This window comes from Sylvia atricapilla, chromosome 4, assembly GCF_009819655.1.
Source record: "Sylvia atricapilla isolate bSylAtr1 chromosome 4, bSylAtr1.pri, whole genome shotgun sequence".
Lineage (NCBI taxonomy): Eukaryota > Metazoa > Chordata > Aves > Passeriformes > Sylviidae > Sylvia > Sylvia atricapilla.
In genome coordinates this window covers 16247137-16260403 of record NC_089143.1, presented here as the reverse complement: position 1 = coordinate 16260403, position 13267 = coordinate 16247137, and the positions used below count along the sequence as shown (strand labels likewise).

At 36.5% G+C, this 13267-nt stretch overlaps 1 protein-coding gene across 1 annotated transcript in view; it reads left to right on the top strand.

Annotated features, from left to right (window-relative positions):
* Positions 1–6124, top strand: part of SLIT2 (slit guidance ligand 2) — a 113532-nt gene extending 107408 nt beyond the window's left edge. The window contains exons 33-34 of the mRNA XM_066317677.1: positions 2747–2958; positions 4036–6124. Of these exons, the coding sequence (XP_066173774.1) occupies positions 2747–2958; positions 4036–4277 (454 nt within the window). The 3' untranslated portion in view covers positions 4278–6124. The remainder of the gene's footprint in view (positions 1–2746; positions 2959–4035) is intronic.
* The last annotated feature ends 7143 nt before the right edge of the window (positions 6125–13267 follow it).

Below are 13267 nucleotides of genomic sequence, written 5' to 3'. Positions count from 1 at the left end.
AAGCATTTCATTTTTATTGGTCTTTTCCTTAGACTGTCCTCTTTCACAGTTACTTTAAAAAAGGGTAGTCACAGAAGGTTAAAAAATGCAAATGTGACTTTCTACTTCAATACTTCAGGATTAAAAAATAGCATGAAATTGTACCTACAAGTTCTACTACCAGAAAAGCCAGAAAATTTCTTTAAACTGTCCTTGAAATATTAGATTTTTTTATTGGTTCTTAAAACTGTGCACATTAGCACCCAAATTGAGTGCTTTTTTGCAGGAAATAATGGAGTTGTTGTTTTCAGATGTAGGCAGTATCTAAAGAAGGACAGTGGGTGAGCACAGCATTAATATTTTGTTTGCTCTTTAAAATATTGCAGTTGTTTCAGCTGTATACAGTACTGTGAGCTTTTAAGAGACAAAGTGAAACCAAAATATTTTTTTGGAGTGGAGGAGGGCTTTGTTGTTCTTTTCTTCCTGGGGATGTTAATTCTGTATTTCTTGAATCATCTCTACATTGTCTGTTGAATAGATGCATTTTATCCAATACAGATTAACATTGTGCATTGAGCAACAGAATTGCCATTGAGATCTCTGTCTCAAAAATACAGGTGATCTTTTAGAGATCCCTGCACATCATGAAAAGGCTTAAGACACATTTGTCTACATGTAGGTGTTTGAATTCAAAATACAGTGACCAAAGTTTGTTCTCTAGTCAGTAAAGGAATAAGAACATTTCAAAAGAATAAATAAGACCTCAAGTTGTCTAATCATCCTCTAGATAAGCTCATTTCTCCCCTGTGTCTGGAGCTTATGGCAATTATACATCCCACTTGAATGCCTGACACAGGTATCTAAAATTAGATGAGATGAAACTGTGCCCAAGAGTTTGCACTTAGCTTGATGTTCCTTTCAGTACAATCTGAAGATGAAATTTAGAGCTTCAAAGAGCAGGTGGAAACAAAAGTATGAGAGTTGGCATTAGCTAAAATTTAATCATCTTCTAAGTCAAAGGAAAACTTTACCAAAGATCTTGACACAGATTGCTTTGATATCTAAAGCCTATATAGAGTATGACAGGATGTCAGTACCACCTGAGTAACTTTGTAGATCAGATGTCCTAAAAGTGGATGTTTTATAAATGGTGAAAAGATCAAATGCTGAACATAATGAAAACTAAACAAAAGCTATCTACCCTGTGATACTGTCTAAGCCTTCCGTTTTGAATTGCTTAATAACAGTCTTGGAATATCAGACTTCAACCACAGGAACAGTTCTTGACAATGAAGACAATGTGGTTGCTTCAAAATACAGACTACTAGAGCTGTTAGAGGTGCTTAACCAATTAGTTTTTATATTTTCAGGTTTTAATCCCAAACAGGTTATGTTATCATAAAAATTTCAAAATGAGATGTTGCTCTTAATAGACTTCTTTTAAGACAACATTCAATTTTAGATGAATTTTTGCTATCTTCAAATTGAAACAAATGATTTTTGTTTTAGATCAAATGGGATTTTTCTATTTTTTATTTCAATTTTTTTCATTCATTTAGGTGGCTGTCGTAATATATTAAGGAGGTTGTGAGTTCTAGAGTTGTACATTATAGAGAGGAAAAATATTTGAGAGCAGAAACATCAAGAAGGTTGATTTTAATGTCAGGATTGCATTCCTCCCCATAGAGGAATTTTCACTGTGATCTCCCTAGGAAGATCTATGCTATGTAGACAGAAAAATTTTCTATGGAAGCAACAGTTAAAGAGAATAACGTTCTTTTTGGAAGGAAGGTATTGATCCTGTGCTGCTAAATGAGGAAAGGGAAGTAATTTCAAGTCATTGGTGATGTTTTCAGAAGATAAAATCCCCTAACTTTCAGCTGACAGCTAGAAACAGGTAATTAAGCATCTTACTTTTGGGAAACATCACCTCTCTCTAAGAGAAGTAAGACCAGCTGTGTGTTCCCATACTAATGTACGTCAAAACTTAGCAGGTGAAGATTAACTCACAGTCTTTTTTGTCTTAACAACAAGATTTGTGCCTGCCACAAGTGTTTATCAAAGCTCAACTGGGAAATTAGCTGCTTTAATCACATTTGGTGAGACTTGATAATGCACAGCCTCCTCTAGTGTGAGGTTTGATATGAATTCTGGGTGAGTGCTGTTGCCTTGCAGTGAAGCACAAACCTGCCTCAGAAGTTACAAGACCCTGCTATTTGCAGTTGGCAATACAGACTAATGTATTTGAAGGGAAAGCACATGTTCAGCTTGAAACTACTATTTCTTGAGTCAGAATAGCTTCTCTTAGGGAAGTGCCTGACCTGTCTTTGTGCTGGGAACGCCATATTTCATAAGTGGAGTTTCTTTTAAATGATACACGCACCAGAATTTCAGGTGAGTTTCTTTTTTCTTTGATTTTTTTATTTTTTTCTTGATTTTTTTTTTCTGTGTTCTTCTCAAAAGCATGCTTAAAATTTAGGTAGACAGGAAATGTTTGGGGTTTTTTTGTAACTGTGGCCTGTAAAATTTTTCCATAACACATCTACAGTGGCTATTTTCTGGTGAGAGGGAGTTCTGTACTGCAGCTTGTTTTGTGTAAACCTGCATACCAATTATAAACCACTTCACTGCATCTCACTGAAAAAGTCCATTAGAAACAAAAGCAATTTCTTCTGAGTACAGTCCAAAGTATTTGTAGTTAATGTTGCTTAGCCTGAACTTTGATGAATAATTCATTTTTATTCTCTTGGGCTTGTTTCCCCTGTAGATGTGTGCATGGTACCTGCTTGCCGATCAATGCATTTTCATACAGTTGTAAATGCCTGCAGGGACATGGGGGAGTCCTCTGTGATGAAGAGGAAAAGCTGTTTAACCCCTGCCAATCCATCAGGTGTAAACATGGCAAATGCAGGCTTTCAGGACTTGGGAAACCATATTGCGAATGCGGCAGCGGATACACGGGGGACAGTTGTGATAAAGGTAAAAAAAATCATTAATATTGTTGTGGTCTTAGAAAATAGGCCTTTTTAGTAAAACATGAACAGCCAAGCACATGAACAGCCAAAAACATGACCAATTTTTTTTTTCCACTACACTCACATTTGTTGCTTTTTTTTCTACCATATGAATTTATCTTGATGAGAGAAAAACCAAGCCTTTCCCATGAATTTGATTGCATTTTGAGGATTTTTTCATCAAATGTTTTGCTGTGAAAACATTTCTTTTTTTTTTTTGCCTTTATTCAGAAACACATTTTTACTATATTTAACTACTACCTTTTACCTGCTGTATCTTTCTGTATTTATTGTTTCTCTACCTTCTGCAACTGAGAAGCCAAATCCAATGATTCTGCTCCTAGTTTTATCACAAACTCTACTTTTGACCTCTCAGCTTCAACTGATTTATCACAGCGAATTATGCAGGTGAGATGGATGAAAACAGGATGACTTTTCCCCCTACCTTTTTATTTTTCCTTTGTCTATCAAAACTCTCCCTCTCCCTCCTTTTCCCTTACCCCAGATGGCATTTATTTTGTATTGTACATAGATGTGAATAGGAGAATACTGTTGTAGAACTTTTAACAGATGTCTCATTTTTAGCTGCCTTTATACCTCAGTAATTTATGAAGTTAGCAGAATGTAACTTATATTAAATAAGAGTTTGAATAATATTGAACTCCAGGTCTAATAAATTAAATTGCATGCTCTCTGAAACATTTCCCTATGGTAAACAGAACCAGCTGCAACCAATGTAGCAAAAGAGGATGTGTATTTTTATAAAAGAGAAAAAGATTTAAGCTTCCAATTTTCTTGTCATTGTAATAGCTTCGTATTTATGGTTTACATATACATAGTGTAAGCTTTACTGAAAATAGGAGGTATAGGGAATGAAACCCAGTATTAATCAAATTCTGTTTGGTAGAACCACTAGTTTCCAATATACAATCTCAGTCGAACTTTAAAATATCAATCCCAACTGCAAATAGTAACACAGCATCTTCCTGTGCTACACACGTCTCAAAATCACGTCTCTTATTTTAAACGTTGTTTCCTACAGAAATCTCTTGTCGAGGGGAACGAGTCCGAGATTACTACCAAAAGCAGCAAGGGTATGCTGCGTGCCAGACGACCAAGAAGGTATCGAGACTAGAGTGTAAGGGCGGGTGCTCAGCCGGGCAGTGCTGTGGGCCACTACGGAGCAAGAGGCGGAAATACTCCTTCGAGTGCACGGACGGCTCGTCGTTTGTGGACGAGGTTGAAAAAGTGGTGAAGTGTGGCTGTACAAATTGTCCCTCCTAAGTGTCCCCGTCACACTTGTCTTTTGAAAATGTTGTATACTTATTGACCGTGTCGGACTAATTAATGCTTCATAGTGGAAATATTTGAAATATATTGTAAAATACAGAACAGACTTATTTTTATTATGAGAATAAAGACTTTTTCTTCACTGAAAAAAAAAAAAAGATTCAAGTGCTTGAACTGAGACTTCTCATACCCAAGAGGAGCTTTGAAGAAAAAAAAAATAAAAAAAAATGACCTGATAACATTGCAGCAGAGATGGGAAACTTTAACTGCTTTTAACATGGATTCTTCTTTGTAACATGCTGAAGATACACTGACACTATACACAGGTGACTTTCAACTTAACAGCTCAGAGATGAAATACTGACCAGACCAGGAGGCTTCTTTTTTTCACTTTCGTATCAATCTATTTTATTGTTTTGACAGACCATACCAATCATTTACCTATGGATGAGGAAGCTTTATGAGCAAAAAGAATGAGATTATACAGAAATAGCAATTGTTTGAGACACATTTTGTCTTTTGGAATTATTAAGCATCTTAAGAAGATGGGGTCTCATTTAATGAATGGGAAAGGGAGATACAAGAATATACTATAATCCTGAAATCTCCTGATGATGTGTACTTTTATGTCAGCATGTTAGCAAAAGAAGCATTAAAAAGTGTTTATCTTCCCTTTTACAGTATTAATTTTTTGTAATATAAATGTTCTGGGGATGATAAAATAGATTATTGATGGGTAAATTAGTAATAATATGGATTTCTGTTTCTATGAGTTCTAAACAACTCTATACAGTATTGGGTTTCATTGAGAAATATTTATTGTATCAAAGTACATTGTACTTAACCCTTTTAGGCCATCCCTTTTACTGTTTTTCAATGCTTTAATATATATTAATTTATATTTGTCCCAGTATTTTTGTAATTTTTTTTAAAGGACTTAAAAATCAGGATTTTTTTGCAATAGAACTAACGTAGCATGTCGTCTTGGGGTAAAAGTTTTCAGTCTGTTTTTTCCTTTCCATTCCCTTTTACTTTTCCTTAGAATCTGACCACTTGGTGTCACTGAATAGAAAGCGGTGACAATTTGTGGTTTCACATATTGCAGATATTCAGGACACCTTCCAAGAACGTGTAATATATTACAGAAAATGTCTTTACACTAGATGGCAATTGTAGAGAAGTTAATTTTCCCTATATACAGTACTTAAAGAAAATAAGATGGCGTGTAGAAAATGACGTTAGAAGATAGATCTTTATAAATTAATATTCCCATGGAGCTCTTTACCTTTTTTATAAAAAAGAAAAAAAGGCTGTGCTATCAAAAACTGTGATTTTCCCCAAATAATAAAACTACTTTACTGCCCTAATGTTCCCCATGTTAACATGTTGCTGCTAAATTATAATGTAGAACTGGTAATCAATAGTGGGTTGTGTTCTCCTTTCAGTAAAACCCAGGGTACCCTGTAAAAATGCAGATGTTTTTTCAATTTTATTTTATTATTTTTTTTACAAAAAAGTTAGATGTACATGTGTAATGCAGTGTGCTTTGTCATATTTGGACTGATATCAGTAATGCTACTGATGTTTGTAAATTAAACAGATATTTACTTCATTAACAGCTTTTATTTGTATTCTTCTGAGAAGTTTAAATTGTCTAGCAGCTTTTAATTAAACATCTGTTGCAAAGAATATTTGCAAAAAAACCAGAATAAAATCCAACCCTAAATCTAGTGTATTCCTTGCTGAAAATTGGAAGAAGGAATTGACTTGGGATTATTATACCTAGAGGCAATGTCATCTGAAAATGTGCATTGTGAACTCAGATGAACTTACACTAAAACTAAGAAAAAGACTTATAAATAAAGTACACTGCAGGAAAAGGCAAATTAAGTCAATCCTAGTACTTTAGTGGTTATATAAAATGGCAGTTTGACAGTTCTTCTAGCAAATCATTTGATTCTTTAGAGAGATTCATTTTCATTAAATTTTTGACTAAGTATTTTCAATTTAAGCAATTGGATGAGATGATACTTAATCAGGTTTATCTTCTCTAATATAATTTTTACAAATAATTCTGTGTTTATTTTACTTGGTCTGCTTTAGAATTTGTCTAAACATCCGATGAAACAGGCTTTGGTATGAGGAAACTTCTTTGCAATTTCTGGGACTGCTAAAAAATCTGCTGTAAATAGGTGTAGCTTTAAGGAGGAGGAAGCCATTTTTGCCTAACAGCCTTAAACAGTATTCTTGGATATGGAAAGATCTCTTGGAGCTCAAAGTCCCTGTATCTGGAGCCGGATCGCTTTCTGTACTCATATTGACAGAGAAAAATGAAATTTGCAATGGTATTCAAGCAATACTGGTAGCTGCTGGTGATCTTGAGGTCATCAAGGGAGGAACCTTTTGTGGTCTCCAAGCACAACCAAAAAAAGCCCATTAGAATAGAAAGCAAGCAAGCAAGCAAGCAAGAAAGAAAGAAAGAAAAAGAAAGAGAAGAAAGAAATGCAACACCCCAAAACTGAACCAGTTTTGTCACCTGCCCCTCTGAAGAAAGACAAGGCATCTACATCAAGTGGGGATTCAATGATGCTACTGATGTCACCTCAAGTGTCCTCAAACATCACAAAGTGCCACTGCAAGACCAGAGATAACTCCCTCAAAGGGATGGGTCACCCTAACACCTTTCTAATACCTAGACCAAGTTTCTTGTAATAGTGCTAAAATAGCTGCCTTGTACCTGTATTCCCCAAAAGGGAAATGGGGAACTGAGAGAACTGTCACTTCAGGTATCACTACCATAATGGAGAATTTTGTTCACTGCAGAACACTCCTGACACAGGTTTTCATTTAAAAACATAAGTCACACAGCTCTTAACACAGAGCTTAGGGATTAGGTTTTTCTCCTTGTGTCTACTGCTTCCTGTAGGAATCACTCTCATACAGTCTGCTTTTAATGTATTGAATAAAATCCATAAAATGCATTGGAGCTGAAGAATACAGCTCAGTATAGTGGCCAAGTTTTTGCTTCAGTTTTGCACTGCATACAATTAGAATTCTTCTTTCATTAGAAACTAAGAAAAATAAAACTTGGAGATTCCATCATTTTCTGCCAGTGTTCTTAAAAGCTGTAAAAAAGAGGAAACACATGAATACTGATTAATTTGTACTGGTTCGTGCACAGCTCATACTGTCATCTCACAGAGGACAAAATTGTGAAAGAGCAAGAAAAAAGACCATTCTCAAATAAAGCTGCCAAAAGACATTGCTCTTTTGTTAACACTGAAAGTCAATTCAGAACAGCAGCTACCACACATGGAACCAGATTCTGCAGTCTGTGTTAACTTTTCTAGGGCAAATGGATATTTGAGGGATAAAACACTATTCTAAGCAAACCAATGGCAGGCTGCGAATGAGCTTTGAGACATACAGTTCATTTTATAAGATCTGTTGTAATAACAATTTTGTCTTCAGGATACTTTTTATTGCCATAGGGAGACACCATGAGCTTTAGTATTACAAGAATCATTGTAATATGAGGATGTTCTGTGTAGGTGCCGCAATATAACACTCATATGATGTTATGAAGGCATTTGCTTGGAAAGAGGAGCATGCAGAGGTTTTGGAAATGACAAGAAGTCTGGCAGACCTGATAATCCACAGTGTACTTGCAGGGATGGGAGCAAGGCACAAGAGTAAGTGGATTGTCACCATGTTAGTTTTGATGAGAGGATGACTAAGATGTGGTGACTAAGGTGATGACTAAGATGAGAGTGGTATGTTATGGAAGGGAGCTCGCTGTTAAGAAGAAAATGCCCAGAAGTTTTGGAAAAATGTCAAGTCTCGAGGGCTGTTTGTATTGAAGCTCTATTTTGGGAGCTTTATCTGTTGCTGCTTGAAATGCACATGTTTTAAACCCCTTTACAATTCTTACAAATGCACACTTGATATTTCTGTCTTGAGTTAACTCTATTATTTGAGGAAAAGTGTATCCTTTCAGAGCAATTCAAAATCCCATCTTTTGGTTCCTTTCTTCTCCTTACGAAGCAAGTGTTATTCCTCATTAGGCATGCAAGTGTCTGTGCTTCAGCTATCCCACCTTACAGTGGGAGCCTGGCACATAATTTCAGTTCCCATGAAGTGCAGTTCACCAGCTGAGCCATTCAGGATTCTTGGGTTTTAGAAGTATCTATAGACAGAGCTGATATTTCCAATCTATTTAAAATTCCTGGAATAGAAATCAGAAAATCATTGGTAGCTGTGATTATGTAGGGGCTGTTAGGAGTGCAGTCAAACTGAAGTGCTTGCCTGCATGCCCGGAGAGCCTGCTCTTTCACTGTGTTCTACATGTATTGTGTTCCTGGGAGAGGAGGAAGTCATGCTCATCCTTTTTAAAATGTTTTAGAGTAGAGGGATTTAGTGTCCTTCTGTAAATAAATTGTCTAGGCTGGAAATCATAGGCCTCTTTGGCCCTCAGCCAGGTCAAACTGTGTATGTATACCTTAACATCAACCATCATCTTGGATACCAACAGATCATGATGTTAAAAAAAGTGAATAAATCTTGCTCTCAGTTTAATAAAACACAGATGGGAAAAGCAAACTAAACAGAGAGTTAACAGCTCTATTCACTAGTCTCCTGGGCTCCATGTGATTAAATCAAGAGTTGGAGGGTATGTTCCTGCTGCTGCTGTTCTGGCCAGTGTCCGTAGGGGTGATGGCCAGCAAAGAAGAAGCACTCTGTCAGAGCTGCATGTCATTTGTCAAGCTGAGTAAAAACAGTCATCTCACTGAACAGCAAGACTTCTGGCTATCCACAGTCCCAGCAAATAGGCTCCAGCTCTACAGCATGCTGCAGGAATTTTGCTCAGCCATGGGAACAGGCTTCAAAACTGCCTCCCAGATTCACAACTTTATTTCAGAGTGCTGATCTTAGTAGTGTTTTCTGGTCTTTACAACTCCATCTTTTTATTTCATTCCAGTTAAACTCCTCTAGTTCTACACATCCAGCTTCAGTACTCTCAATCACTGCTCTATACTTACATACAGGAAATTGAGACTTGGTTTTTTTTGTTCCTGTTTTAGGTATTCATTAACATTTGTAGAGGGATCAGAAGACCTGCCTTAAAGAAGAAAGTTATACATCCAGATACAGACATAAAACATTTTAATGGCCTTTATGATTTAGAAAATGTTAAACTAGCATCTCTGAAAAAGTCTGACAGCCAAAAATATTTTACTTATTTTATAAATTTGTAGACTTACACCAGAGGAATTGTTATCTGGTTTTGTCTGCTACTACTTTTACTTTTTTTAAAATTCATTTTAGGATACTTTCTGTATCACAAGAAGAGTAAAGATAGGATTAATATGCCTGGGTTGCTTATTCTGACATTGAAGTTCCTTAAAATTATCCAGTAGCCTTTCTTCAGGACATTTTTCTTCTTTCTCATAGTTCTTAACATTCTAGGCTTCAATCTGTTGTTTCTATGAAACTTTGTGAACTTTGTTTGCTTTCCAGAACAGATTTAATGCTTCCAGAGAGAGGAAAAGGATACCTCCTTTTTCCTGCAGCTGTGCCTAAAATCTCTCACAGAACATCTTTAGAAGTATGTTTTCTTTCAAAGTCCTCTGAGACTCCGTTAACTTGAGCTGGTTTTACTGCATTTTTTTTTCTTTTGATTCTGATTAGCTTTATTTATTTAATCACATTTATGTGTTTCTGCTATGGTAACAGCAATAAGAGGAGTACCTTCTGACCTGTGCTTTAGAAGTTACTTGCTATTTTGAAACAGCAATTTTAATGAGTCTGAGGTTTGTCTGTTCTCTCGTTCCTTTGTTGTTGTTGTTTAAGTTTTGTTTTGTTTTGTTTTGTTTTTCACTGGATCTCCTTCCCTCACAGTTCACTCATTTTTGTGTAGTTTTATGCTTATTTTGTAGACAGAAGGTGAGAACATGAGACAATGTCGACAGTAAATAAAATTGACCACAGAAGACACATAGATCTGCACAGGATATCCACAGCAAGATCATGTGGCACAGCACATACTGCCCTACATAAAAAGATTCATTGCTGCTCTAAATTAAAAAAAAAAAAAAAAAAAAAAAAAAAAAAAAAAAAAAAAAGGGCAAACAAAAAAACATAATGAGAAAAAGCAAAGCATAACTTTGAAAAGGAGCTTAAATGTGAGAAGCAAAAGTCCCAAGTGATCAAAACTGTGCTCATCATTCATTATCACAAACCACAGACATTGGCATTCACGCTTTCTCTCCTGCTCCAGGCACTCCAGACACTACTTGCTTCCCCTTTCCCACCCACCTGACTCCAGGTCTGCCTGTGCCTGCCATTCCCACAGCCTTCCCAGATGACACTTCTTCCTTCCCATTTGCAGAAAATCCCAGCAATCACCTTTCTGCATGTGCCTTCCCTAAGATAACTTGAGGCATCTAGTCAGGGTAAAACACCATGCTCATGATGGAAATGACACTCTCCAACTAATTAACATTTGAGCATTTCAAAATCAGGTATTATTTATTAAACTGTTATGGCAAAGTGCTAGTACCAGTCACTGGAACTGTGGCTGTCAAAACTTTCAAGTAATAAAATCCCAGTCTGTGTGTGACATGGAGAATGATGCCTCTTTGTTTTCATTCCAAAAAGCAATGGTAACCAGGTTAATTGAAAGGAAGGGCAAAGAGACCTAGAACTCGCTGAAAATCAGCTCAGCAATCGCATATAAACACTGCAAACAGAAAATATGCCCCAGTTTGTCTGTTCTGTTTGGGTTTTTTACCACGAGAACAAAGAATAAGCTTTCAAATAGGTAAGGTATTCATGTTTGGGAAATGATGCTAAAAAGAAGCATCTTTGGCTATATCGAATTTTAGGCAGTAAATTCACAAGGAAATTAACTGCTGCAATTGTTTGTTGATGACAAATACGAACATATATTTTCAAATTTTGTAGAAAGGACACTTACAGCCCAGAAAATAGTGACCAGCTACACAAGTCATCCTACTTCATGCACACATGAAAGGACTGTTTGAGTATGAGTTCTTTTAGCAGAAGTGATCACAGTTCATTTGAATTTCACATGGTAATTAACAGTCTTGTAAAATGCAGGAAAACAACCATATTAGATGAGTCAGAAAATATTAAAGATTTAAGACATCTAGGGCCAGATTCACTGTAGACTTAAGCAGCTTCATGCTGCTGCAGTGATGCAAAGCAGCTGTAAACCCAACTTAGCTGGCCTGGAGCCACTGGAGCTCTAATCTGATAAAACAGAAGGAGTTTTCAGTGCGCCAAACCTGGGTACAGAACTGTGCTGTGTCCTGCAGCCTACTGGCTAAAGGAGCAATCACTTGTGATACTTTGGGAAAACTTCATGCTCCTCTTGCTCAGCTCTGCCCTGCTGCCCCATTTAACTGATGCTGAGGGTCTGTGGGAAAGGAGATTGTTCCCCTGGAGCTTGGAGCATAGCACTGAAGAGAAAAGAGAATTGGCAGTTCCTCTTCAGCGACAGCATACAAAAAAAAAAAAATGAAAGACAGAAGGTCTGTAACCAAAAAAAATAAAATTAAGTGAGTACTATTGTAGTAAAACTGCTTCTAGTGAATTTCTCGAAGCCATTTCTTTAATATTCTCTCTTAAAGTCTCACTTAATTGTGGCTCCATAAGAAAACATTATGGAAAACAGATTCTTCTTGTAAAATCTTTAGTGTGTGTGTATGTACATACATGGATATATAAGGGTAGAAAGTGCATACTTTTTTTTGTTTTTCAGGGTAGGAACTTATTCAGGTTTTTTGGTTCCCCTGAGCAGCTCTGAAGAGCAGCAGGTATAATTAAGAATTCAAGGTGGCTGGCAGCAAGGAGGTCTGACCTAATCTCTCTTGACTTTGCACTCTATGCATTTAAATGCAGCATGTCTGTGTGGAAAACACTGTAGTTCACTGGGGTACAGCATATCTAATTTAGTCATATGCATGCACTGAAATAGCTGTGTGCACATGGAGATCACTTTTTTTTTTTCCAAGGTTTTAGCCAAATTAGAGGATCAAAGCCATGTAAAACCTTTTGTAATGTAACTTGAAACCACATGTAATGAAACCAGATAGTTTTTCCTTTCTAATGTAAAGTCTTTCCTGTTTTCAGGCATTACTATAAACCTACATCTTGGTCCAGTCTGTAACTTGGTCCAGCTTGGATTAGCTTTGCAAACAGTTTGATGAATCTGGGATGATTTATAGCTGGAGCTAGAAACAAAACAAATAAAGAATCTAAAGTTTGGCCTGCTTTACACTCGAAGTTAAGTGTAACCTTCTACTGACTCCTTTTGCATTTTTATGTCTTTTCGAATTCCAGAAGGAAAGAACCCACTGTATCCTGCATCCATCACGAAAAAGATACTGCAATGGTAAATGTAAAAGTAAACTTCACAAATATCCTTCCTTTTTCTGGTAGATTTCCATTTAGACTTAAATGAGGTATTTATACAGAAGGAGATTGAGGAAAATATTTCCTCCTTAGTACCAAGAGCTGAATCTACTCATCTTTGTTCAGAAGACAAGAAGTACATCTATCAAAGAGCACTTCATCCATGCTATCCACAAACTTGTTCATTCACTTTTGATTCCCCTTAAGAGGAAGAAGACAAATACCAGCAGGGATCTGTTTAGCTAAAGGAAGTGTGACATTCAGAGAAAATCAATAGGGATTTGCAAAGAGAGTGTGGCTTAAACTTAGCAGTGAAAAGAATGTGAGTTACGGAAGCTCTAATGGGTTCCTATTTCCTATCTGCTTCCATGTCAAGTGAGTCCAATTCAAGATACGTCTTCAGGGAATAAAGTGATACCTGTGAAGAGTATCCTACACCTTTATTTCACAACATGGATTCTTTCAAAACTGCTTCTTTACTGAGTGGTATTTTTGTTCAGAAATTGTGCTGGCTCTTGGTATTTCTACCTGTTACCACTGCACCTGCA